Raw genomic sequence first — 23,963 nt, 5'->3', positions numbered from 1 at the left:
AGCCAGTGCCTGACTTGACCTGACTCGTCCCAGCTACAGCCGCCTCTGGTGCCCTGCCAAGCTCTGTCATCCGTTGGCCGCCAGAGCGCGGCCGGCTCAGCGCCGGTGGCGCGGCGGGACCACGGGTCAAGCCGGGACGGCGCCCACCCTGAGGACGCCAGGCCGGGCGGCGCCGAACGCTCCCAGAAGGCGCTGCTGCCAGACCGCGCCAGCGCCACTGGGTGACATCGTCCAGTGGTGGTCAGGGCGTTGCCGGCAGGCCTCGCCGACCGGCCGGTAACCTGGCGGCGGCAGCAGTGACGGCACCAGCCATTGACCACCGGCCCCCGGCCCCCGACAGTGTCGTCTATCGTCGTAGCCGCGCATCAGTTCTTGCGCTTCTCGTTCAGCTTGGCGGCCGCCTTCTTCTTCATCAGCTGCATACGTCGCTCGGCTGAGACCATGGAGTTGGGCGGCGGCGCGGCGCCGCCGGCCGCCTTCCCCGCGCTCGGCGAGAACGGCGGCGGACGCGAGCCGGCTGGAACGGTCGGCCGGCGCGTCACCACCTCCGGGCTGCGGTGGATGGCACGGCGAGGGCACGGAGAGGCCGACACCCTGCGCAGCATCAGGCGCGTCTCGCAGCTAGGAGGGCGGCGAAGCGTCAGCCAACGCCGACCGGCTCCTACCACGCACATGTTACACGACAACTTCAGTGAGACGGGCACAAACCAGCTGTAACCAACACCTGCGATCCCCGGGATGCAGCACGTCAGATGCGGTCAGAGCGGTCTGATGGGAATGATGCATCTGACTGCTCATCACCCAGCCGGTACAGTGGCGGCAGGTGTTGGCCAGCCGGTGGACGGGGCGCAGTGCCGTATGCGGGGACAGAAAGGGTCACCGCTGACCTGTCGACTTGGACGTGAGCTGGGTCTTGGCCGTTGGCGGGCCGCCCTGGCCGGAGCTCTTCGACAGGTGGAGCGAGCCCAGCGACTTGGTGGACGCTTTCGACTTGAGCAGACTGGCACCGGGACCGGGCCGGCTGCTGCTGCCGCCGCTGCCGGCCGACTGCGCGGCTGAGCCCTGCGGCGTCAGAGGAACGTCAGGTGGTGACGGCGACAAACTGGCGTTGGCAACTGGCGCTGACTGCTGCTGCTGCTGCTGCTGCTGCACCGACAGCCGGGCTCGATGGCGCACTGATATGGACCAATCCTGGGATCGCAGGCAAGAGAGAGCGGTAAACTGTATGGTGCTTTGTGGAGCTGTGAAGCGACTGGTGACAAACCTAGTGGCGAAAGCGTTGCTTGTTTAAGCGAGAGCCGAGGCATAGCAAATGAGAAACTTGAGAATGAGAACCGAGACCAAATTGGTGATAATAGCACGATCAATGCTGGTATGGTGACAAAGACTAGTAAACATTCGAGCAGGAAATGAAGCACTCGAAAGATCTAACGTGATCGGCGCTGCAGCATTAGACCTGTTCCCGTACGAACACAACTGGTTGATGAGCTGTGACTAAAACCCCTTACTTTGTTATCTTTTTTAACTAGCAGGCTATCAGACTTATTCTTCTCAAGCTTGTTGGCTGCCGCGGCGGGCTTCAAGAGTGACGAGCCTGCCAACTGAAGGGTCAACACCGTTACTTACCCGGGACGCGGACCGGTCGCACGCCCGGTCGCCCGGCGAAATATGGCCACACGCTCCCAGCACATGCTGCCGTACCATGGAAAAGCGAATAGTGCAGCACATAACCTGACCACAGGCTATAACCAGCAATATCCTGTGACGCGCGACAGAAGCCCACAGCCACCTCGCGACAGCTTCACAGCAAACATAGCTCGCAATCATAACTGTGCAGCTTTCCCTATTTTTTTTTAGTGCAGCGCTGTCCTGCGACACCCCGATCAGCGGATAAAACTGATGTGTCCATGCTGGACCTACAGCTGTGTAGCAGCTAAGGCTAAAGCACAACCAAGGCCACACAGTCTTCCGCCGGCATGCTCAGCCACTTCTGAACACGCAGCGTGGGGCAACAGGCTGTGAAGTGTGAAGGGACAAACAGCAGCAGAAAGCTACGTCAATGAGCGGGACAGTGCCGAAACGTAAATCAATCAGGTAAGAGATAGAGAGGTAACAAACCAGGCCTCAAAGAAAACAAGCAAAAAGGGGCGAAAAATAACGAAGAGACAAGGACACCCCCGCGCGCAAAAAGGCGGGGCAATGCACACAGCGCGCCAAAATCGGGTGAGGCCGGAAGGGAGGCGGGGGGCACCGACCGCGGCCTGCTGTTCCTTGCAGTTGGCGCAGAGCCAAACGGCGCGCGTGTCGCCCCGCTCCTGTTCGGTGATGGCCGGCCGGTGGCACTCCTGGTGGTACAGGCTGCCGCACTCTTGACATTCGATCAGCTGATTGCCCGTGCTTACACCGATGTTCCTGGGGGCAAACGCACAACAGGGTGTAGCATAACTCACACGCACGCACGCACGCACGCACGCACGCACGCACGCACGCACCCACCCACCCACCCACCTATCGCCAGTCGCCTACTTTATGTCGGTGGTCCGTATGCGGGGCCTCACCTACAGACGACACACGCCAACTGAACCATAAAGTCCATCTCGAGCCCGGCCGTGTCGTTTAGGTCCGAGTCCTCCGACTTCTTGCTGGCGTCCGAGTCGCGGGACATGGTGGGCGACGGCGTGTGCGATTTGAAGCCCACCGGTGAGTCCACGCGCGCCCGCTTGATGTTCATGTCGCCGAGGTCATCCTTTATCTGTGCGCACAGACAGTGATGACGTGTGGACGGACGACACAATGCTGACACTTAGGAAGAGCTGGGGCTTGTGTACTCAGTGCAATGAGTTTTTTTTGTAATTTACGGGGCGAGACCATCGCGTAATCGAATAAAAAGTTGCACAGGGATTTGAAGAATGATTCTGAACAGACATCAGCAAATTTTAGTCGGAATCTTTGCATATGGGTAGCAATATCCGTACTGTTCCAAGCTTATCATCAGACTGCAAACGTACTCCATTTCTGAATTAGAATTATCCCCTGATGTGCCTCAATACGCCGAGCATTCGCTCATCCCTGACCACAAACCACAGCTCTGCCCTACGCTCACTCCATAGTAACGCCCGATGAGACCCGAACAGTGCCTGTGTCGAGCACACACCACCAACCCCACCAGGCGTTACGCCTGGGCCTAGCTACAACGCTAGATGGCCTAGCCAAGGCGCTGTGCAGCGCGTGCGGGCTGCGCCGCCAGGTATGGGCGCCGCCCAGCACTCACCTTATCGAGCCCGCGCTTGAGACCGGCGTCGGCGGCGCGGCCCAGGCCCGGCGTGGAGCGTGGACTCATGTTGGCCGGCGAGAGCTTGCCGCCCGTGCGGCCTGAGCGCAGCCGCACCTCGTCCAGCAACGCACGCAGCTGGTCGGCCGAGTCCCGGGAGCGTGAATGCAGCAGGCGCAGGCCGCGCAGGAATACCGGGTCCAGCTCCATGGCCGACTCGGCCACCCGACGTCAGCTGGGCCGCTGACGCCTCCTCACTGGTCGGCGGAAGCACCACTTTTAGTATTGGTGACTGGGAGGTGCCAACGAAAGTTATGGGCATGATATGCCAAAATAAAATCAAGAGAACAAAATGAAATACCTGCTACCTCATCGTGCCTTCATTCACGGTTCCTCTGCTTAAAACAGCTTTGGTATATCGCTTCGTTTGATCACAAACAAAAATTTGGCACTTCGCTCTGGTTTTCGGAGCAAAAATTCTGTCAGTGTGGGGACACAGGATGTTTAAGATGAACGTCAATGCTCGGGTTGCCAATAAAATAAGATTCAACCGCCGCTCACTAGATACAGCCAAGCTTGAATAACTTGTTAAAAATCATGCGAAAAAGTTGATGATCCAAGCACTTCTACTCCTTTTTCGAAAATGGTGCTTCTGCTTGGATGCAAAGGTAAGCACAAACACCACTACAGCCAGCACTAGCATGACAGGAGCACATATAACCAAGCCATTCTTGGATGACGTAGCAGAAGGCCCCACGATCCAGAGAAACTCTGTTCAGTAACAATCAGTGAGTCTCCAGAAACATACTCCTTGGTTTAACCTTGAGCCCGGCCAGTAAAGGGTCCCTCAACATCAGAGCCAGCAGATACAATTCAGTAGACAGCTGGTGAACTCACATCGCCATATTGTAACTTGTTTTCCTGTCACATGGCAGAACAACAACCCTTCATGTCAGCCTAACCATACTGCAGTGGAACATAATATTTTTAACTAAGACTGCATGCCCAGGGGGCGGGGAATTTGCGGCAATCAAACAGGCGATGAGAAGTGGGCGTATGCCATCTGCTTGCACTCAGCACCAGGAGAGGAATGGACTTATATGCAATCTCAGATCTGCACTGCAATCTGGGCAATGGCATTAAAAGGGTGTTTGAAATGTTCCCTCATATGAGCAACAGTTTCAACATGTCTTGTTCCCTACACATTTTGTCCATACACATTTAGTTATTTAGCTTCACTAATATTTAGTATTTTTAACAAATTATAGATGATACAAGCACTTTAAGATGAGCCTTCAGAAACTATTCATTGCTGGCAAAACTGCCAGACAATGGCATATCACAAACCATGAACATGGGCCAAGAACCACTGGCATTCAACAAAACATCATGACCATTTCATTACAAAAGCATTACTACCCACCATCCCCCTTCCCCCCCCCCCCCCCTGATGGCACGACACCTCACATCAACTACTTTTTGTATGGTCCCATTTGCACCGGAGGGTGCCTAATGGTACATGAAACAAAGTAAGCTCGCAGCTAGTAAATAATGCATTGTATTCCATTAAATGCATCATACTGGTTCGTCCCGGAATTCAGGCTAAATATACCTTTTCTACTATTTAATTCAAACCTCTTGAATGCATGGGTTCCTGAGATCAGGCCCCGCATTAAGTGTGCTTGTTGCGCGAGTACGGGCCCCCACCACCCGATCACAAAATCCAGATCAATGGTAGAATTTGGTAGCAAAGTTAAAACGTGCCGTCATGCTCGACATGGTCCGTCCTGCCCTCTGACGCCACCTGACCTTTAGCGCGGTTGCTGTCGCTGGCTGCAGACGATACCAGTCAAGGGCAGCTTGCTGGGCCATGGTAGGGTTAGGCATTACACAGCATTTCCCTATGGCAGCAATCCTACTGTGTTTACAGTTTCCAATGGACCTTAACACGTTGTGAGTTTGATACCAGCAGTCCTGTAGCGATACATGTGCTGGATTGTGGTGATGCATGGGATAAATTAATAGTATAAAGGGGATAGGTTCATCTAGTTTCTGTTACCAAGGGATGTCACCATGGGGGAGATTACATCACCAAGGGGTCACAGCCAGCTTTGGCTGCGGCTTCAAGCTTCAGGAAAAGACTCAGATAAAGATCAGTGTTCCGTTCATGCGTCCGGATTCGGCTCGGGCTTCGGGGGACGTCTCACGGCTGGCTTTCGCCTCAGCTTTGCGACATGCTAAATATAGCTTTGACTTCGTCTCCATCCCATCCTAAAATTCCGGCTTCAACTCTGAGATTTTTTTTCACTGCAGCTATGGGTTTAATTCACATAGACATCCCTGTCTGTCCGTCTGCCACAATCCCAGTCCGTCCCGTTACCCTAACATATCGCATAACTTTTCAAGGTTGCCAGGTATGCACGGCTCAAAGACAAAACTGGCCAGTCATTCCCAAGGACCAATTAACACTTGAAGACGACCATAGAAGTAATGCACGAAAAGTAAAACGCAAAACGTTGTATGCATACCAAAGCACAAGACGAGGACATAAGTCCGGAGAAGTTCCCTCGCTAAATGTTAACACCTTGCCTCAACCGCTACGCAAAACCCATATATTTCCTGACCACATTCAGCTCTAGCTGCCGTGAAAGGGGTTTTAGTACCGCAGAACAGCGCTGCACGCTAGATTCGGCTTAGGCTTCGGCTTCAGCCTCGTGATTTTGAAATAATAGCGTTGGCTTTAGCTTCAAGCTTCCGTAGCTTCGCGTTTAACACGCGCTCGGGCGGGGGTCAAATTGACCCCCCGAAGGTTTTTCCAGAATAATTTCCGAACGGCGCGGTAAAGCCGCACCAAATTTTTGCATAGCTGTGGACAATTGAATAGCAGATCGTTTGGCATCAATAATTTAGATGTACCGTGTAAGAACGCTGACCTATGGCAGGTCAAAGTCAGGCCATGGTGTCAGCGTAGTCACTTTGTAGGGAATCGTTCAGTCTGATGCAACAACGGAGCATTACACAAAGCCATACATCTCTGAAATGCTTTCTTAGGCAATTCAACAAAGGAATGAGCAAATTGTATTGACCTAGTGTCAGGTATGAAGGTCAGACCAGGGTCAAAACCAACCTATTTCATTACTCTAGGGCTTGCTGTATGGGATAGTTTCTGGAGTTCATTTCATTTCATTCATTTCATTTCAGTTTATTGATAGCAGGAGCTGCATTCTATATCTTCCATGAACTTCTTAGAGGTCAAAATAGGTCATTGACCTAAAATGACCCTGGTCAACATTTGGTTTTCAGGAGCATGCTGTCTGGCATAAACTTTGCTGCTTATTCAAATGCAAAACTCAGAGCAGTCTTGCTTCAGATTCAACTTCAGAGTCAGGCGGATGGATTCATCCCCATGCCTGCCACACCACATCAGAAGTTTTAGTTTTAAATTATTTGGAATCAAATCTTTATTTTAACCTTCATTAGCACATGCTCTTCAGTCATGTCAGGCCAGTGAGTTGCTATGTAACCTCTTAAGGTTCACAGAACAGTCATTAATAAAACTCAGTGTTCTGATTTTTCATGGCAAAACATGCATTCGTAAACTAAGCTGAACCTGGTGCACACAAACATTCCTCAAGGAACCAGTTGATCCTGAAGAGGTCAATGACTTGTCTAGGGTCAGATGAATATACAGCCTATGGCCCTTTTGAACTTTAGATCAGATCTTGGGGACCATTTGGCATTTGGTATGACTAAGGATACAATGATGTGCATGTCTGTAATTATCACAACTTTTGAGCTTGTTCCAAACCATTACCATTTGACCTAGAAGTTTTTTCATGGATGCAATAAATGTTTGAACTATTGTCCTTAATACCTGTAATTGGTGGTGACATGGCTGTATGATGGTGAGTATTCTGGTTAGCTCATTTGGTGGCCATCATCAGGTGTTATTGAGTCATGGAAATTGCTAGAAGAGTTTGGCTTTCAGCCATACACATGTTACAGTATAACTCTCCATAATCTGAATTTCATCATTGCAGCTGTCATTGGGTGTTAATTTGGCGAGGTTTGTTTTATGACATTCTAAAAAAAATAGCATAAAACTATTATGTCTATCATTATGTTATATTGCCAACACAATTCTAGAATAAACTATATGGTATGGTGAGCTTAACAAACAAATAAAACAGCACTATGTCACAAACATGGCTGCTTTGATAATTCCATGCCATAATGCAAGTTTGCATGTCAAGCATATTTTCTTTGACCAATTTTTAATAACATCATGCCTGCATGTGGTAGAAGCTTTCATAGTGAGTATGGAAAGGGCTAGAAGGGTTTGGCTTTCAGCCATACACATGTCACACTCTAACTCTCTATAATCTGAATTTCATCATTTTGGCTGTCATTGGCTGCCAATTTGGGGAGGTTTGTTGTATGACATTCTGAATAAATGACATAAAACTATTCTGTTTATCATTGCTGTCATATCACTAACACAATTCTAGAATGAACCATACAGCATGGTGAGCTGAACAAATAAATAAAACAAATTGGGCTGGTGCTGGGGGTGGGTGGGGTGACAGGGGGGACTGAAGTGCATTATGAGCATATCATCCTAATTGCTGGATCACCCTTTTCTGGGTTCCATGCAACCCAGAGTGCAAAAAATAACAAAAACATGATATACTGAACATGTGAGGCATAGCAGCAATCCCCATTTAACAGTTTCAGCAATTAGAAGCAGGAAATCTGAGACCTCTGAGTCAGGTCCATGGATGTCACTTATTTCAGCCCATAAATAACCATTGTTTCTAGGAATGTGATGTTTTAAGTACATATGCGCATGAATGGTTTCAGACAAATTTGTTGAAAATTTGGCACAATTTGATCCGGACCAAGTCTGGCTGTTCATGCTCCAAGTTACATGCTCAAAACATCATGTAAATCAACAGGACAACAGATCATTGTTTGCACACTGGCATAAAACTGAAGGCACAACTTTAATGCTGAGACACTTCTACTTGTAATGCAGGACTGAACCATACCACAGCCAATTGTTTGGCTTCGAGGGAAGAAAAGCAGCTTTTCAAAATAATATTTTTGCATCATTCTACAAAAAGAATACAGAAACACTAGCTGGGTCCTTTTCCGTGAAAAGACTTCAAACTTACCAATAATTCCAGCACCTCACGGGCAGTCTCTGGCTTCACCCGCAGGCACGTTGACTTGCTAGCGCCGAGTGCAAGGCTTGGTCTCTCGATTTTACCTCACCCTCTTTTCACGGATTCGTATGAACAGAGGCGAGGCCCGTTCAATCATATCATAGGCCCAATCATACCAGTAACGCCCCTGCCAACCAACGCACACAAGAGTCAAGATACCACAACAGGTACACAACGTACGAATGGCGTTTATATACCCATCACGTCCACACACCAAGTACACAAATTCACGACACAAAGGAGCAACCCGCCGTCTTTACTGAGCACCGAATGTTGCGCAGGCCAGACATTTACTAACATAGTAGGGGCTAGGATTTGGAATAAGCGGTTAAGTTAGAATCCTCTCTGCTTTATAGTTAACTATTGCCAATTCTATGTGATACAGTAGGTTAACATGTTAAATTTTTAGAGTTTAATTGTAGAACCCTATAATTCAAGATCGGTGTAAGAATTTACACCGGTCTCTCTGAAACGATCTACAGCATACTGAATACCTTAGAAGCAAACCCATATCACGTGAAGTATCAGCTGATTTGTTTTGAAATGCTTCTAAATCTGTTCTTGCGTTCGGGCTGTAGCGGTGGTCAGGTGGGGGCTTGGGGCCTATTTGTGGGTTTTCAGCAACTTTCACTGCATTCTTTTCTGAAATAAGATTGCTTATCACTATAGGTGCATTGGAAGGTGAGTGTTCGCAGTCTAGGTTGCTCAATCCGCCTGACCAGAGGGACACACTGCCACCTTTTCGTGTATTGATCAACAGAAAACAGTTTTTAATCTCAAGACTAGGAGATAGCTGTTCCTGTTCCGAGTTCATGGCATGTGTGGCAGGTGGCCAAAATAATGATATAGTTGCTGCCTCGGCTAGGGTTATGTATTGTTTGATACCACACTGCCGTATTAAAGCTAGCCTCCCACTGATTTTTAAAGTCTATATTTGCCAGTCCTTGAATAATCCATCCACTGTTCCAGATGCGTATAGGACATCAGTGCACTTAACTTTGCCATTGTGTGTATCAAACATGGGCTGGGTCAAATTACACAGAATTTCTAAGCTATCTTTCTGTGATAAAATTTTGCAAGTGTTTGTTGGAAGCTACTGTTTGGAACATCATAAGTCCATGAAATGTTGCCTTTTTGTTCTGAAACTAGTTGTGGCTATGTGCTAGTATGTAAGCACTTGGATTTAAAATGTGCCTTGCTAAAAGTTTTGTAATTTGACTGCTGTGTGAGACATTTTGGATCAACATGTATTCATTACATTCTGACATTTTGGTGCAAAATGTCATATCTATGCAAATGTATAGTTTTTCTCTGTATGGCTTGTAATAAGAATAACAAAATTATTTAATAAGTAAATACAATTGAATTATTCAAAATGTCTCCATCATATCAAACTCACTCTTTATAACAGTAGCAAATACAGATGCCTTCTGTTTAGAAGATCACTATATGGCAAAGACAAAAAGGTTTAACACATGCCTGGATGACTGGTTGAATGTTCTCCTTTTGGTTTGGGGACAGTTTAACCCCCCAAGATATCACAAACTAAGAGAGCCAGACATACCACATCTAAAGGGTGTGTTGGTCTACATATGAACTTACTTGGTTCAAATTTTGAGGTTTGTAGACTATGACCATTAGGCCAAGTTAGGTCAAACAAGATCAACTCTTGTGTTGTGTCCTAAGTGCCCCAGACCTTTTCACACAATCACTGTGAACCTAGATGCTTGTTGTAAGCAAAGGATCACTGGTGCTCATTCAGGCTCAGTGACTCTATTTGACCTTTTAAGGTCATGGGAACCAAAATCATACAAGACTGCCTTGATTTTTGCATTTAAGAATGCATCAAGGATGAGGCTAGCCAGTATGTTCCTAAAAAAAATTGATCTAGATCATTTTAGGTCAGTGGCCTATTCTGACCTTAAGTCTATGGAAGATATCCAATATGGGTTCTTGCTATCAAGAAATTCAAAATTAGCACCAGAAACTACCTTGTACAGTATGCTCAGGAGTAAGAATAGGTTTATTTTTACCTTGGTTTAATCTTTGTGCCTAACTCCAGGTGAATGGAATTTGTCAGTTCAGGTGCTTTATTGTCAAATAAGCTATATCAGTGATGTACGACTTCATCTAACACTGTTGTTGCTTTAGAGTTAATGGTTTGCTAGAAAATGTGTTTGCTGAATCCATTGCCTGACTTTGATATGCGGTAGGTTGGTGACTTTGTAAAGTGCTTCTAAATTTTTGTACTAAATGATCCATTATTCCATTGTCTATGTTATGAAAAATGAAGTGGGGCCATGCCACACCGTTTGGAAATATTTATGGGAAAACATTTGGGGGCAGTCAAATTAAACCCCCCAACCCAGCGGGTGTTAAGCTTGACTCAACATCTTGAAAGTCTTGCCTTGTGCATTATTAGCTCATAGCAGTGTGCTTGTGTGCATTATTAGCCCATAGCAGCAGCCATGCTGATATGTGTCCAGATGTAACAGTGCATGTTAGGTATACTTCCTTGGCTTCAGCTTAAGAAAGCAAAACATGCAGTATCATTTCTGTCAGCATTCATTAGTTGCCTCCTACCTTTGTTCCAGCTTTGCAAGCCCGCCATGGAGTACTGGCTGATATCAGCCCCTGGTGAAAAGACCTGCCAGCAGACCTGGGACTCACTTCAGAATGTCACTGCCAAGCAGGGTGACCTGTCAGCAAACTGGAAGTTTCATATTCCAGATTTGAAGGTAAATGATTTACAGAGCTATTCCTGTGTGCTAATATGAGATGAGGGATACAAGACTGACTGACTGAGACCTGGGCCACAACCCTGTCACATTTTACAGAGACCCTGTACTGGCGCTTGCTGGTGGAGGAGTGCAGACTGTCTTAATGCTGGGTGTAGGTTCACTATTGGCTCAAATTTAGCAGTTTTTGAACATGAACACCCCACTTGTTGTGCAAAAATTAATTCACTATGGAAAATTGTCAGTCACTTGTTGCCCTATTTTCAATGTACCAGCATTACAAGGAAAATTGTGAAGATGGCATATTATGTTTGGGTCCCATGAAAATTGGATGACTTTGGTTCAGATCTACTGGCTCCCTGTGTGTAATAAGATATTAGGAGCCTAAGCCAACACTGGAGGGAGATGAGCGTAGGGGTAGGGAGGGAAGCAGAGTACAGAGAGGGGGAAGAGAGCTCTGATAGCCTGGGACAAAAAGTGGATGGCTTCAGCTGTCAGGTACTCACAGGTAATGATCATCAGCAAACAGTTAACTGTTATCAGTTTTGTGGAATCAGGCCAGCCGACTGTTGGCAAGAGCGGTGTTGAGTTTGACTGTTCTCCTGGGTAGAGTATGCTGTCACGTGACTTGTGTGCTGTGTAGTGACTGGGTCAGTGTGTGACGCCCGGCAGGACCGTTTTGGTCGACCGTTTTTTCCTGGCTTTACACTCGAGTGTGTTCCAGGTTGGCACGCTGGACCTGTTGGTCGGTCTCTCTGAGGACCTGGGCAAGCTGGACACATATGTGGAACAGGTCATGAAGAAGGTGTCCAACTACCTGGGCGACGTTCTGGAGGACCAGCGAGACAAGCTGTCTGAGAACCTGCTTGCCAATGGAGGTTAGACGCTGTCCCCTCTGCACAGCAGCCGGAGCTGACCGGTAGCTAGGGTAGCATTGGCTCTGAACGCTTGTCTTTGGTGCGGACATTTAGGATGACCTTGGAAAGTTACAGCATGTCAGCATTCCATGACAGCATACATGCCATGGGCGTAACTGCCGTAGTGAGCCCATACTGTGGCGCACGGTGTGTTCAGGAGTCTGATCATTTCAAACTGGTCATTGACAAGCCGTAGGTTAACCATCTCTCTGCTGTACACTGTGTACAACAATTGTTCGACCGAGCCTGACACACCGATGGCTGTTTCGTGTGCTTCCACCAGTGGACCTGGCCACTTACATCACGCGTTTCCAATGGGATATGGCCAAGTATCCCACCAAGCAGTCGCTCAAGAACATCTCTGACATCATCAGCAAACAGGTGTCTCAGATTGAGGGCGATCTCAAGGTTAGGCCAACCATTACAACAACCTGAAGAGCAATCTGCAGAACATCGAGCGAAAGCAGACGTAAGCAGTGCTCCGTAAGCAAAACAATAATTGCAACTGAAAGGGTCAATGGAATTTAAAGGTTCTCACAGCTACGTTATGTAATGTTGGGGGCGTCCTTCACACAGGCGTTCACCAATTTTGCGCGGGCTCGGTCCAGTTGCTACTGCCATGAATAATACAGTGTCGCGCCCCATTGTTTATCATCGCACCAACTAATGAGCTGGCGGCGGGAGGCGTGTCCGCCGCGCTGACGCAGCCGTGATTTTCAGTGGCTCGCTGCTGACGAGGAACGTCGGCGATCTGGTCAAGAAGGAGCAGTTTGTGCACAGCTCGGAGTACCCTCACCACGCTGCTGGTGGTCGTGCCCAAGTACGTTGCCGCTCACCGGTCCGGCTGATGGCCGACGTCCTGTCCGCCCCGACGCGTGCCTCTCAGAGCTGCCGCCAGGGGCGCTGCTCGGTCGGTGTCGTGCTGTGCCGCTCTCCGCCTGCGGGCGGCTCGCGTCAGACCGGCGGGGCGTCTGTGCAGGCGGCGCGGCGCCCCGCTCTGTGAGCAGCGCTTTGAACGGTCGGTCCCTGCCGGCAGGATGTACTACCAGGACTGGCATAACAAGTACGAGCGGCTGACGGACATGATCGTGCCGCGCTCCACCCAGATGGTGTTCGAAGACAACGATCACGGCCTCTTTACCGTCTGCCTCTTCAAGAAGGTGGTGGACGAGTTCAAGCAGAAGGCCCGGGAGAACAGGTCGGCTGGGCTGCCCGGTCGCGATCGCGACTTTGTTTCCCACAAGACCATCCTTCAGGCTTTGCGTGGTGTGGGGGGACTGGCTGTCCCAGGCGGACTCTTTGTGGGCACGCTTTTGTCTCCAGTGTTTCTACTATTGCCATTTTTGCTTCGTGCCTGCTGCTCTCATAACACCTGTCTTCCCCGAAACTTAGCAGATCGAGTGTAACGTTCGTGTTGTCATGGAAAATAACCGAGTCACAAAACATCTTTACATGTTAAGTGATCCAGGAAATGGACAATGACAGACTTGACCTGTCATGTACAATCGTAACGACGGACGGTGTAATTGTGTCCATTTCTCGCATTTTTGGTGGTCTTATAGATAACTGATCGTCCGAATTAACAATCATTTTCACGTCCCAAATCGTGCACTCAAAAAGTGTCGCTCAGTGGAGAACGAAGTGACGATTCAATTTAAAATGAAAACTACCCAATTATCGAGTGAATACATGCCATTTCTTAGAGTAAGTTTCTGGAGGAAGGATGCAAAACCTGCATTTTTGTGCTGCTTAGTGTGCAAAAGTATAGACTTTCACGTTGAATTTATTTTGCCGCAACCGTGCTTTTTCAATTTGGTTTCAAAATTGGTTCACGTGGAAAGATCGCAGAATCCCCATAACAACATGAAAAGTGAAGAACTAGCCATCTCCCCGAAGAGGAATGCCTTGTCCGTATTAGCTACTGAGCTATTATCCTGGACTTTGCCAGGTTTGTGGTGCGGGACTTCACCTACAACGAGGAGGAGCTGGCGGCCGGCAACAATGAGTACTACAAACTGGCCTCCGAGAAGAAGAAGCAGCTGGGACCGCTGGTACGCTGGCTCAAGGTCAACTTCAGGCGAATGCTTCACCGCCTGGATTCACGTCAAGGCGCTGCGTGTGTTCGTCGAGTCGGTGCTCAGGTGAGCGGCCGGGGCCAGTCCCACGCGAGGCGACACACGGCACTCGGCGACGGCGGTTTGCTGAGTTTGGGCAGCACAGCACGCACGTGGGCCGACGACGTGTCCTCTGCTTTCTAAGGCTTTTCTCTGGCGTCTGATATTGTTTGATGATCTCAGCAAAGAATCGTCTTGCAGTCGGTTCTAGTATTGTTTTGCGGTATGCTCGTGCCAAAGCTTTAAGCGTGCTCTCTTACTTGATTTACTGATAATGCCTTGACGTGTAAATGTTTATCCATATTTCGTGCGATCTTTTTACAATAAAACCCATCACTTGCGATCCCACGTATGCGTGTTGCCCAAAACCGGTATGCCAGCATATCAGTATATCATTCCAGTGAAGCTTATCGTACAATTTCAGTACCGAGAGAATTTCCACAAAAGGGACGGAGGGCGTTCGCTCTTGCATATGACTGTCGAAGTGTTGTCTCGACGGGCCGGGACTTTGTGACAATTCGGTCATGTTGGCGTCATCCGTGTCGAAGCGTTGTCTCGACGGCCGGGACTTTGTGACAATTCGGTCATGTTGGGCGCCATCCGGCGGTATTGACGGATGTCGTGCCCTCCGTGTCTGGGGGCGGGCGGGCAGTGTGGTGAAAGTGTTCGCCGGCGGCGCCGGTGGGTGCGGCCGTGTCTGTGCCTGTCACGCGGTTCTGGCGGGTCCCCAGGTACGGCCTGCCGGTCAACTTCCAGGCGATGCTGCTGCACCCGCAGAAGAAGACGCAGAAGCGACTGCGGGAGGTGCTGAATCAGCAGTACGCCCACCTGGACTCCACTGCCTCCAGTGGCGACAAGCACGAGGTACAAGTTCCACACCAAGCGCTCCGTATCGTAACTCATGCGTCACTAGTGATTGGCACACAACCGTGTGGTAATAGTTACGGGTCATCTCATATCATAGGCGCAATATTGGACCAGCAACAGATAGGTGACTGTCACTGGTTTAGCGTTCAGTGTGCCATTCTGTGATCGATTCAGGGTACTGGAGAATGAAAATGTCTCTGCGTTCCTAATGCTGTGCATACGTTTTAGGTGATGGACATTCCTGGACTCGGCTTTGGCACCGGCGAGTACTTCCCTTACGTGTACTTCAAGATCAATATTGACATGGTGGAAAAAACAAATTAGGCTTCGGCACATCGGAGCTTAGCAGGTGTATGATACGGTGTGATGTGATGTATATACGTGCGAGAGCGCGGTAATCGGAGACACAAATGTAATCGGCGTGTGGAAGTGATTCCTGGCAATGGTGTAAGACGTGGCCATCGGCATGCCATAAGCGACAGTAACTATCGTGAATATCTCCAGAATTGTCTAGCATCTGACGCGGCAGGTATTTAGCCGCATTTCTCGGTTCTATAGCTACATTCCAGATTGGTGCTCCCTGTGAAGCCAACTCGGGCTGCTGCCGACGAGGCCGACGCGCGTGCGACAGCCGCGGCGGGGGTCGGCGCGCCGCCGCCCGCCAGCGGCTGCCTCGCAGGTGGCGCCGTGATCGTCGCGCTGATGCTGGGGGAGGGCGCGGCGCGGGAGCGGGGCTGCCGCAGCCGTTGTGAGATGCCGCTGTTGTGTAGTGGCGCGGATGTGGGTCGCAGACTACCGGTAGTGCGTCGTCGGTGATTGTGTGTATCCAACTACGCGAAATAAAATGTGCAATGTATGTTCCGACGCGTATTTCGGAATGCCATGAGGACAAGGGGCCGAAAATGTTACCGACGCAGAACCGGATTCGCGTCTGGTTCTGCTTCAGCGGATTTGACTCCGACTCTGGCTCACATGGCATGACGCCTATTTGGACGACTATTGTATGATGCTTATACTTATTTATTCGACGCTTATTGGACGCTTATATCACGGGGGAGCTCAGCGCAACATGGTGCGACTCCAACTGTGGTTGGGCGATGCAACGCTCAATTCTGAATTGGATTCCACTGGACTCTGCTGGTGGCAACAGCTTAGGGGAAAAAACCTTCTCCGCGGGCTTCGTGAAAGCCTACATGACATCGAGGCATACGTCCAGCTACATTGTGATGTAATTTGGATGGTACACGTATGGAGAAGCCTGCAGATATGTCCCTGCTGCATTTTATTTGAGTCTTCACTGATACTCCTTTGCGTCGACTCCTGTTCCAACAGCAAAGCAGCAAACATGCAAGAATTTGGTCTGTTTCCGATCCGAACAAGTGGCTAATTGAATTGATGTTTTTCATTCTTCAATAACATCGTTGGCAATCCAATATCCGTTCTGCTCAGTATGAGAGACCGCCGATGCTTGGTGAGGCTGCGCCCCGGAACAGTGGATGTGATCTGGTCTTCATCCCGTGCTGATGCACGATGGCTAACCGGAGCTAAAAAACTGCTGTGTCCGAGCGATCTATAAAGCGATGATGTCCGCCTCGGTCACATTCAGGGACCGGCGTTGTCAGGCGCCGCGGCCGGCAGTGGTGTAGATCCGCGAGGAAATCGCGAGAGCTCGTATGACGTCCCCGAGCCGGGGCTGAGGCGTGCCTGCGGGCGGCTGGCTGAACCTCTGACAACTTACCGGCTCGCCGCTCGATGTAATGAACGCCGTGGGTTCAGCAGACCACCGCTGTGGACTCATCAGGCTACCGTTATGGGTTCGTCAGGCCGCCGCCGTGGGTTCGTCAGGCCATCGCTGTGGGTTTATCAGGCAGTGGGTTCAGCAGGCCACTGTGACCGGTGGTCAGGTGAGGAGGAGTCTGCAGCGGCTGTCGGTTGCACCAGCTCGGGCAGCGCTGCACCTCTTCACGGCACCGTGAACGGATCTGTCGATCAGATTTGGGTCATCTTCAATAAGTCTGACCCGGCCCGACAAACGGCGCCAGGTCAGGTCACGCGTTGGTCCGACATACCTGTTACAGGGATGCTCAACTGTCGCATTGCCCAGCGTCACGTCGCGTCACTCAGCGTCAGCGTCAACGTCACTCAGCGTCGCAAGCATTGCCCAGCGTCACGGACGAACCCATCGAGTCGACACTGAGCTGTCGCGTAATGCACGGGCACGGGCGTGCAGCCACAGCTCTGGCAGGAGTAGGGGGACACAGGGTAGACAAAGGATCCCTGCTAGTGAAAGGCCCCAAAAAGAAATCGCCGGATATGCCCAACTTTTGGTGAGGGCATACGTTTTTTAACATTGTCTTCAATTTGCCTTCCATAACTGAAATAGAAGTATGAAGTTACCGCGAGACAAATTCTGTCTGAATTTTATGGTTAATAAAGCGAAGGAATCATACGTTAAGCAATTGCATGAAATAAATCGCCGGCGCTCTACGTTTCAAATAATCTAGTGGACCCTTTCTAAACAGATAGAACTCAGAAGCTTTGTCTAAATTTGTATCTGATTACTATAGAGATATTAGGGACCCCCGAATGTAGGTTGTAGGCATGTCGAAATTGATGAACAATTTGCATTAACATGGATAAACTATATTTTGTTCTGGAAATGATCAAAATTCAGTCAGAATAGATTATTGATGCCTTATGTAACGCAGTTTTGAACATGCGCGCTTGCAAATCTCACTAACAAAACCTCGACTCCAAGCGTCGCGGTCTCCATTGGGCGCGCGCCGTCGGCCCTCCGGCTTACACTGAGCCGTGGCCAACGGGCGCACAAAATTATGACGCATCTTAAAGGAGTATCTTTGAAAACTCTGGGATATCAAATGGTACGTTTAAAAAGTAGCCCGGGCGTATATTTCACTGACGCGATTTTTACGCAAGCTGTTCAGCGCACTTGCAAGAAGCATTATTCACGTAGATAGATAATACAGTAGCAATAGCCTTATCCCTCGGAAAAAAAAACAGGAGAATCGAGATATAGATGGGTTGATATTTCGGCAACATGCTTTTATCGAAACAATGACAAAAGAAGGAGTTCAGAACCGTTCAGGAGCCGACTGTTCGGTGTTTCTGGTCTCTGGCCCAAATAAAGCAACGCTCTGTCTCTATGGTCCCGCGTCAGGAAGTGGACCAACGTGATGTGGTGTATCCCTCCCTTCCCGCCAGGGCGAGGAGCTGGCGACCCCATATAGCCCCAGTAGCTGAGTGCATCATAAAGCCCCGATGACACGGCCATAATCTAGGGGGGCAAAGATAGCGGTGGCTTTGGTTGCAGTTTTCGTGAAATCGAACGGCGTTGGCCACTGCAAGTAACGCCAGGGGGGCGAGCGCCGAGCGCGCAACGATGACCATCGTAAAGTGATGTCTCTAAATATATGTCAAGATCAATTCGCACGGTTCAAAAATTACACTATACATATGGGATACTATATGGAAGATTTCTTTTAGAACTTTGAGGTTGCGTTCTGGACACATAACCAGTTACAGCAGCATGAGAAAAATAGATTTTATCCTTGCTCTTTCAGTTCCACCAGATTTCAGTACCCCTTCGCCGTGCTGTGAAGATCAGTGCGTTATTGTCATCGATCTAAAAACCACACAGGTGAAAGGCACATCCGGAATGTTTCTAAATGTACGATGTGGTTTCTTGGAGTGTTCAGAGGTACCTCGTTCAGATGCGTCGCCATTTTCGTCCACCTGCTGAGCGCGGCCTAATATTAGCCTCGGGCGGACACTAGACGCCAGGCCTGTGGGGACTGCAACGCCTGACATGGAGTTTTTTGTTGCTAAGATATGCGAGTTCGCATGCTCAAAACTATGTTACATAATTTGCACCATTACTGGATTCTGACTGAATCCTGAATATATCCAGACGAACATGGTCAGGCCATGTTAATACAAATGGTCGACCCATTTCGAATTCAAACGACATTCGCGGAATCCTTTTTATCCCTGTACAGCCCAGATACAATTTTTACAAGGTTTCTAAGTTTTATCGGTATAAAAAGAGTCCATATATATATATATATATATATATATAATATATATATATATATATATTAAAGCTAAGGAAAACATGTCCTCAATCATTAATGGGCCATATCCAGCGATTTTTTGGGCGGCTTTTTAATATCAGAGGTCCTTTGTCAACCCCGTGCCCCCCCCCCCCTCCCTTGCCAAGGCTCTGGCTGCGCCCCTGAGTTCTGCTCAAGGGATGACTCAATATGTATGCAATGAAGTGTTACAGTATAGAAAAACCCATAGTTCCATGACAGTCAACCAGTTCAGAGAAAGATGTACGACCTGAAAGTTCGATCGTTTCGGGAGCAGAGCTCCACCCGAGCCCCTGCGGGGCATGACCCCGAGACTGCCGAGTGCAGTTGGATTCCTATTAGAGCCGGGGATTCGGCGTATTTGGTATTCAAATCCCAGGGGATATGAAGTCGGGTACATGCTTCTCGGATAAGTGTAATCGTATAGATGTGACTGCATCGAAATATTGACCACACACGCTATGCCACAAGGACAAAGGACGACGGGGGGGGGGGGGGGAGGAGGCATGGTATGCGTGGCGAATTGGTAAAACATGCACATCTTAATCAAGCTCGAAAAGGAAATATCCTCTTTGAAAATGAGTGAGCACATGCGCGAGCTCATCAAATAAATGATAGGCACGCTGACAATAACAATTCGTCAATCAGACGGCATACACAGAAAACATCCATTTTTAAAGTGAACGTACCCAAAACATACACCCGAGTCGGCATGGCGCCGCTTCCAATCCGGAGGTTGGTGCTCTCCTTTCTCCTCCTCCCTCCCCTCCTCGTCCTCCGCAGGGTGCCCATTCGTTTGGCCGGGACGGCCGCTGCTCCTCGCTCTTCCTCTCTCCCCTCCTCATCCTGCGTCGGTTCACGCGCGCGTCCGGGGCCGGCGGCGCCGCGTGACGCACCGCCTGCTGCGCGCCTCGACCCGGCCGCGGCCGTGTCCGTGTGAGCCGGCCGAGCCCAGGAGGCGGCGGCGGGACCCGGTGCCGCGCCCCTGGGGCGCTCAGTACCCGCCCGGGCGCCGACCAGCAACGTACGCGCTGCGTGAGTGGGGTTTCCGGAGCCTGCGCGGCTCGTGAGTGGCGGCGGCGGTGACGCGCCGGGCTAGGGTCGGCGGCGGCTGAACCGGTCGCTGAAGCCCGTGGTGCAGCCGGACCAGCCACCGAGCTAGCGGCGCAGTCGGACCAGCGGACTGGCTGGGCTGAGCCGCTGTGCTGCCTGCGGAGGGAATCGCTGTGCGGACGCTAGTGAGGCTTCGACGCCATCCGTCCCGCGGGTCAAGGCCAGGCGCTGCGTGTGTCTGCCTGCCGGGGGTGGAGTGTTCGGAGCTCGGCCGAACGGACGGCACTGAAGACAAACGAAACCGAGCTCCGGCCTGTGTGCGGTTGGACCGCCAGTTACCGGACACGTAACGGCGTCAAGTGCTGTTTGTTTGCTCGACTTTGGAAAACATGACAGGTGAGGTGTGAACTAGCACAGCTGGAGTGTAACTTCCGCTGTATATGACACCAGTAGCACCATTGCACGTTGTGCCCTTGATTGCTTCGGAAGGATAACATGCGTACACGCAAGCATCTCACGCAAATTATTTCATTGTGTTAAAAACAAAACAATCGTTCGCTGCACGCCCGGGTGCGCGCCCTGGTGCGTGTATAGCAGACGGTCAGACCACGCTTCACGGCTGCAAGTCCACGCAATGATGGCTCGCCCACAGTCCGAACGGTCCGACAAATTCAAGCTGGCAGTACCAGCCGACATATCCGCACGGAGGTCTGCAATGCACTCGTCTATGTTGGGAGTTAAAGAACACTTTTCTAGGAATTGCGAACGCCATTCGGTACCGTTCAGGTGCATAAAAAAACTCCCGTCAGAAATCCTGATCTGCCTCACCCTGGCGTGCGTTTAGGAGTCCTAACGTAACGCACCATGGACGTGCGGCCCATGTACATCCGTTCTCCCCAGTCTGTCTTCGGGAGCCGACACCGCTTACCTCTCAGACAGGCCCTGTGTCCCCAGTCATTTCAGAACCCAGTATAGCCGGTCAATGCATGCCGTTGGGCGGCGCGCCAGCGTCGGTCGGCCCGTGCCGGCGCGCCGAGGCCCGTTGTGGTCGCCGGCGGCCAGCCGGCCTCGCCAGCCGGAACCCCGTTATCCCGTGACGCCGTCCGACGGAAGGCCGCGCCGCCGGCCGGGATGTGGCGGGGATGGGGTGGGCTTGTGGCGGGCCGATTGACCTGATCTGACTCGACGACAGCCAGCCTGACAGGGCTAGCCTGACGCAGCCAGCCTGACACAGCTAGCCTGACCCGCCGCCGGTGGGCCTGACCCAACGGCAGTCAGCCTGATCCACCGCCGGCCAGCCTGACCCAACGACAGTCAGCCTGACACAGCCAGCCTGACCAATGACAGCCAGCCTGACCAACGATAGCCAGCCTGACCCAACGACAGCCTGATCCACAGGCGGTCAGCCTGGCCCAATGACAGTCAGCCTGATCCAACGCCGGCCAACCTGACCCAATGACAGTCAGCCTGACCCAATGATAGTCAGCCTGATCCACCGCTGATCAGCCTGGCCCAACGGCAGCCAATAGGAACGCATTCATCAGCAAATGTTTTTTTTCAGGTCACACACACACACATTAGTATCGGGAGACAGACGTGGCAGCTTAGAAGCCTCGCAAGCCGCGATGACAGCGCAAAGGGAGCTGCAAGGTTGAATCCGTGGAACTGCAACGGTTGCAACTGCTTTTCTCCAATTCGGTTACACTACACTAACACGCAGTTAGAACGCACGCCAACGGAGGCATGCCGCGATGCGCGCCAGCACACGTAAACCTGGCGCTAACAGCGTATCACACTCGTGCCCCGATCTCAGGCGAGACTGTTTTAATGCCGTCGTGAGTCGCCCCCCGGGACCTGAAACAATGTTTTGGGGATGCAAAATTGACTTCGTGTCTGCTTGGACTAACGCCTGCCACAGCTGTCCACAAGTGGGTGTCACATACATGTGCTTATGTGGCGGGACACACAGGGGCACAGTTAGAGCTCTTGATTGGTCTTTTTTCAGGAGCCCGTCCACTCCAGTCCACCAACCCCAAGCCCAACCGCCCACCAATCCTTTTTTCTAAATCACTGATCTTACTCGACCCAACCAGTCACCGCAAATATATTATACATCGTTGGTATTACCCATCCATCCAATTTCAATCACACCTCAAAATGGGCAAATTTGGTGCTATTCCTTTGAGAGAAAAACTAAAATAGATTCCCTTGCTGCACCCTATATGCTGAAAAAGGATAAAAGGTGGAGAAAAAAGGCATTCAGTTCCGAGTGTTCTTACGTCTACAGTTGTACCAGGTTCTCCAGCCAGGAGTCCTGGCACGCATGCAGCCTGGGTAACCAGACCCGGTGCGAATGACCCGTTGCCTCAATGATGTGGAAGTTGCTGAACTCGGTCATGTTTTCGCTGCCCGCCCAAACGGAGCGGTGTGGGAGTTCTCCGGCCGCGAGCGTCACGCTCTCAGTGTGTCATGCACGTTCAGCGGTGCGCTAGCGCTGACGTGCCGAGACTGGCCGCCGCCAGTCGATACCGGCCGGCGTCGGCGGCATGCAACTGCGGCTCAAGCTGCACGTGATGGACGCCATCCAGTCCTGTCAGCCCCACATTTTTCATTTGCCCGCGTCACGTGCGTATGTCCCGCCGAGATCCCGGAGGGGAAGTGCCCGAGGCTACTTTCCGTGCGCCCTGTGCAGCCCTCTAAACCAATGCTGGTGCCTTTCATTCCGGAGGTCATCCATGTTGCTGATCTCGTGATTTTCTGAACCGCGCTAGTCGGCTGTCTAGTACCGTGTCATATATTACAATTTGCTTCAACCATCTATTTCTATTACGCATAAAACATTTCGCATAGCTGTTTTCGCTACCGTTGTTTGACGTGGGTGGAATTACACACTTTCAGCATAGATTTGAACGTTAGCGGCGGGCTGAATACACTTCAAAGAGCCTAAAAATCATTAAGAACTGTGAAGTATACAACTAGAGCAACCACGTATATAATCCCACTGTAGTGCTCTTACATGTGTCTGACGTAGTTGCCTTCCGCCGAACGTAACGTAAAATTTGTCCGAAAAACCGTTTCAGGGCATTTTATATTCAAAATATTTGTTTTGTTCACGCGGTGGAATATCATACTTTGTCCGAGGCCCATTCACACCAATTCATCACATATTTTACGAGGCCGCAAGAACTAAAGTTTGGTTCCGTCCGAAGGTCATCGGTGTGGTGCTCCATTCCTATACTAGAGTGACCTCCAGCTCTGACGGTTTCGCCGCTCCATACGCAGGTGGGCAGTCGCTCAGCATGTGGCAGCATGCCACAAACTCCTGCGCGTCCACCGGCGAGTCGGACCGCCGCCCGGTGACGGAAGCAGGAGCGGGAGCGGGAGCGGGAGCGGGAGCGGGGACCGGCCGACCGCGCCAGCGCCGGCCACGCCGCGCCTGGACCTGCTGTCTGGCATTCCTCGCCCCCACCGGCGGCGGCGGCGGCTTTCTCCGGCGCTGACCGGCCCAGGGGCGCCGGTAGCTGCGTGTGGCCGGGCGGGCGGCGGCCGCTGACCGGCCTGGACCGGCGGACCTCCCACCCGCACGGGGTCTAGTCCGTCCTCCGCAGGCCGCTGCCCGGCCTGGACCGGCGGACCTCCCACCCACCCGCACTGGGGTCTAATCCGTCT

At 50.9% G+C, this 23,963-nt stretch overlaps 1 protein-coding gene and 1 pseudogene across 2 annotated transcripts; one reads left to right on the top strand and one right to left on the bottom strand.

The window, feature by feature from the left end:
* Positions 1 to 16: 16 nt before the first annotated feature.
* Positions 17 to 8,714, bottom strand: LOC119092819 (integrator complex subunit 12). 2 transcript variants are annotated; one of them, XM_037215734.1, is made up of 7 exons: positions 8,446 to 8,714; positions 3,272 to 3,528; positions 2,559 to 2,752; positions 2,256 to 2,412; positions 1,509 to 1,601; positions 888 to 1,062; positions 17 to 517 (listed from the first exon to the last, which is right to left on the bottom strand). In XM_037215734.1, the coding sequence occupies exons 2-7, from the start codon at positions 3,479 to 3,481 to the stop codon at positions 366 to 368; spliced, it is 981 nt and encodes a 326-aa protein (XP_037071629.1). In that variant the 5' UTR covers positions 3,482 to 3,528; positions 8,446 to 8,714; the 3' UTR covers positions 17 to 365. The 2 variants fall into 2 exon arrangements, with proteins under 2 accessions (XP_037071629.1, XP_037071630.1); XM_037215735.1 differs by lacking the exon at positions 1,509 to 1,601.
* A 342-nt stretch (positions 8,715 to 9,056) lies between these two features.
* LOC119092818 (V-type proton ATPase subunit C 1-A-like) lies at positions 9,057 to 15,555 on the top strand (annotated as a pseudogene).
* The last annotated feature ends 8,408 nt before the right edge of the window (positions 15,556 to 23,963 follow it).

Source organism: Pollicipes pollicipes, unplaced genomic scaffold, assembly GCF_011947565.3.
Source record: "Pollicipes pollicipes isolate AB1234 unplaced genomic scaffold, Ppol_2.1 Scaffold_3481;HRSCAF=4094_pilon_pilon_pilon, whole genome shotgun sequence".
NCBI classification, from domain to species: Eukaryota; Metazoa; Arthropoda; class Thecostraca; order Pollicipedomorpha; family Pollicipedidae; genus Pollicipes; species Pollicipes pollicipes.
This window is presented reverse-complemented; position numbering and strand designations above follow the sequence as displayed.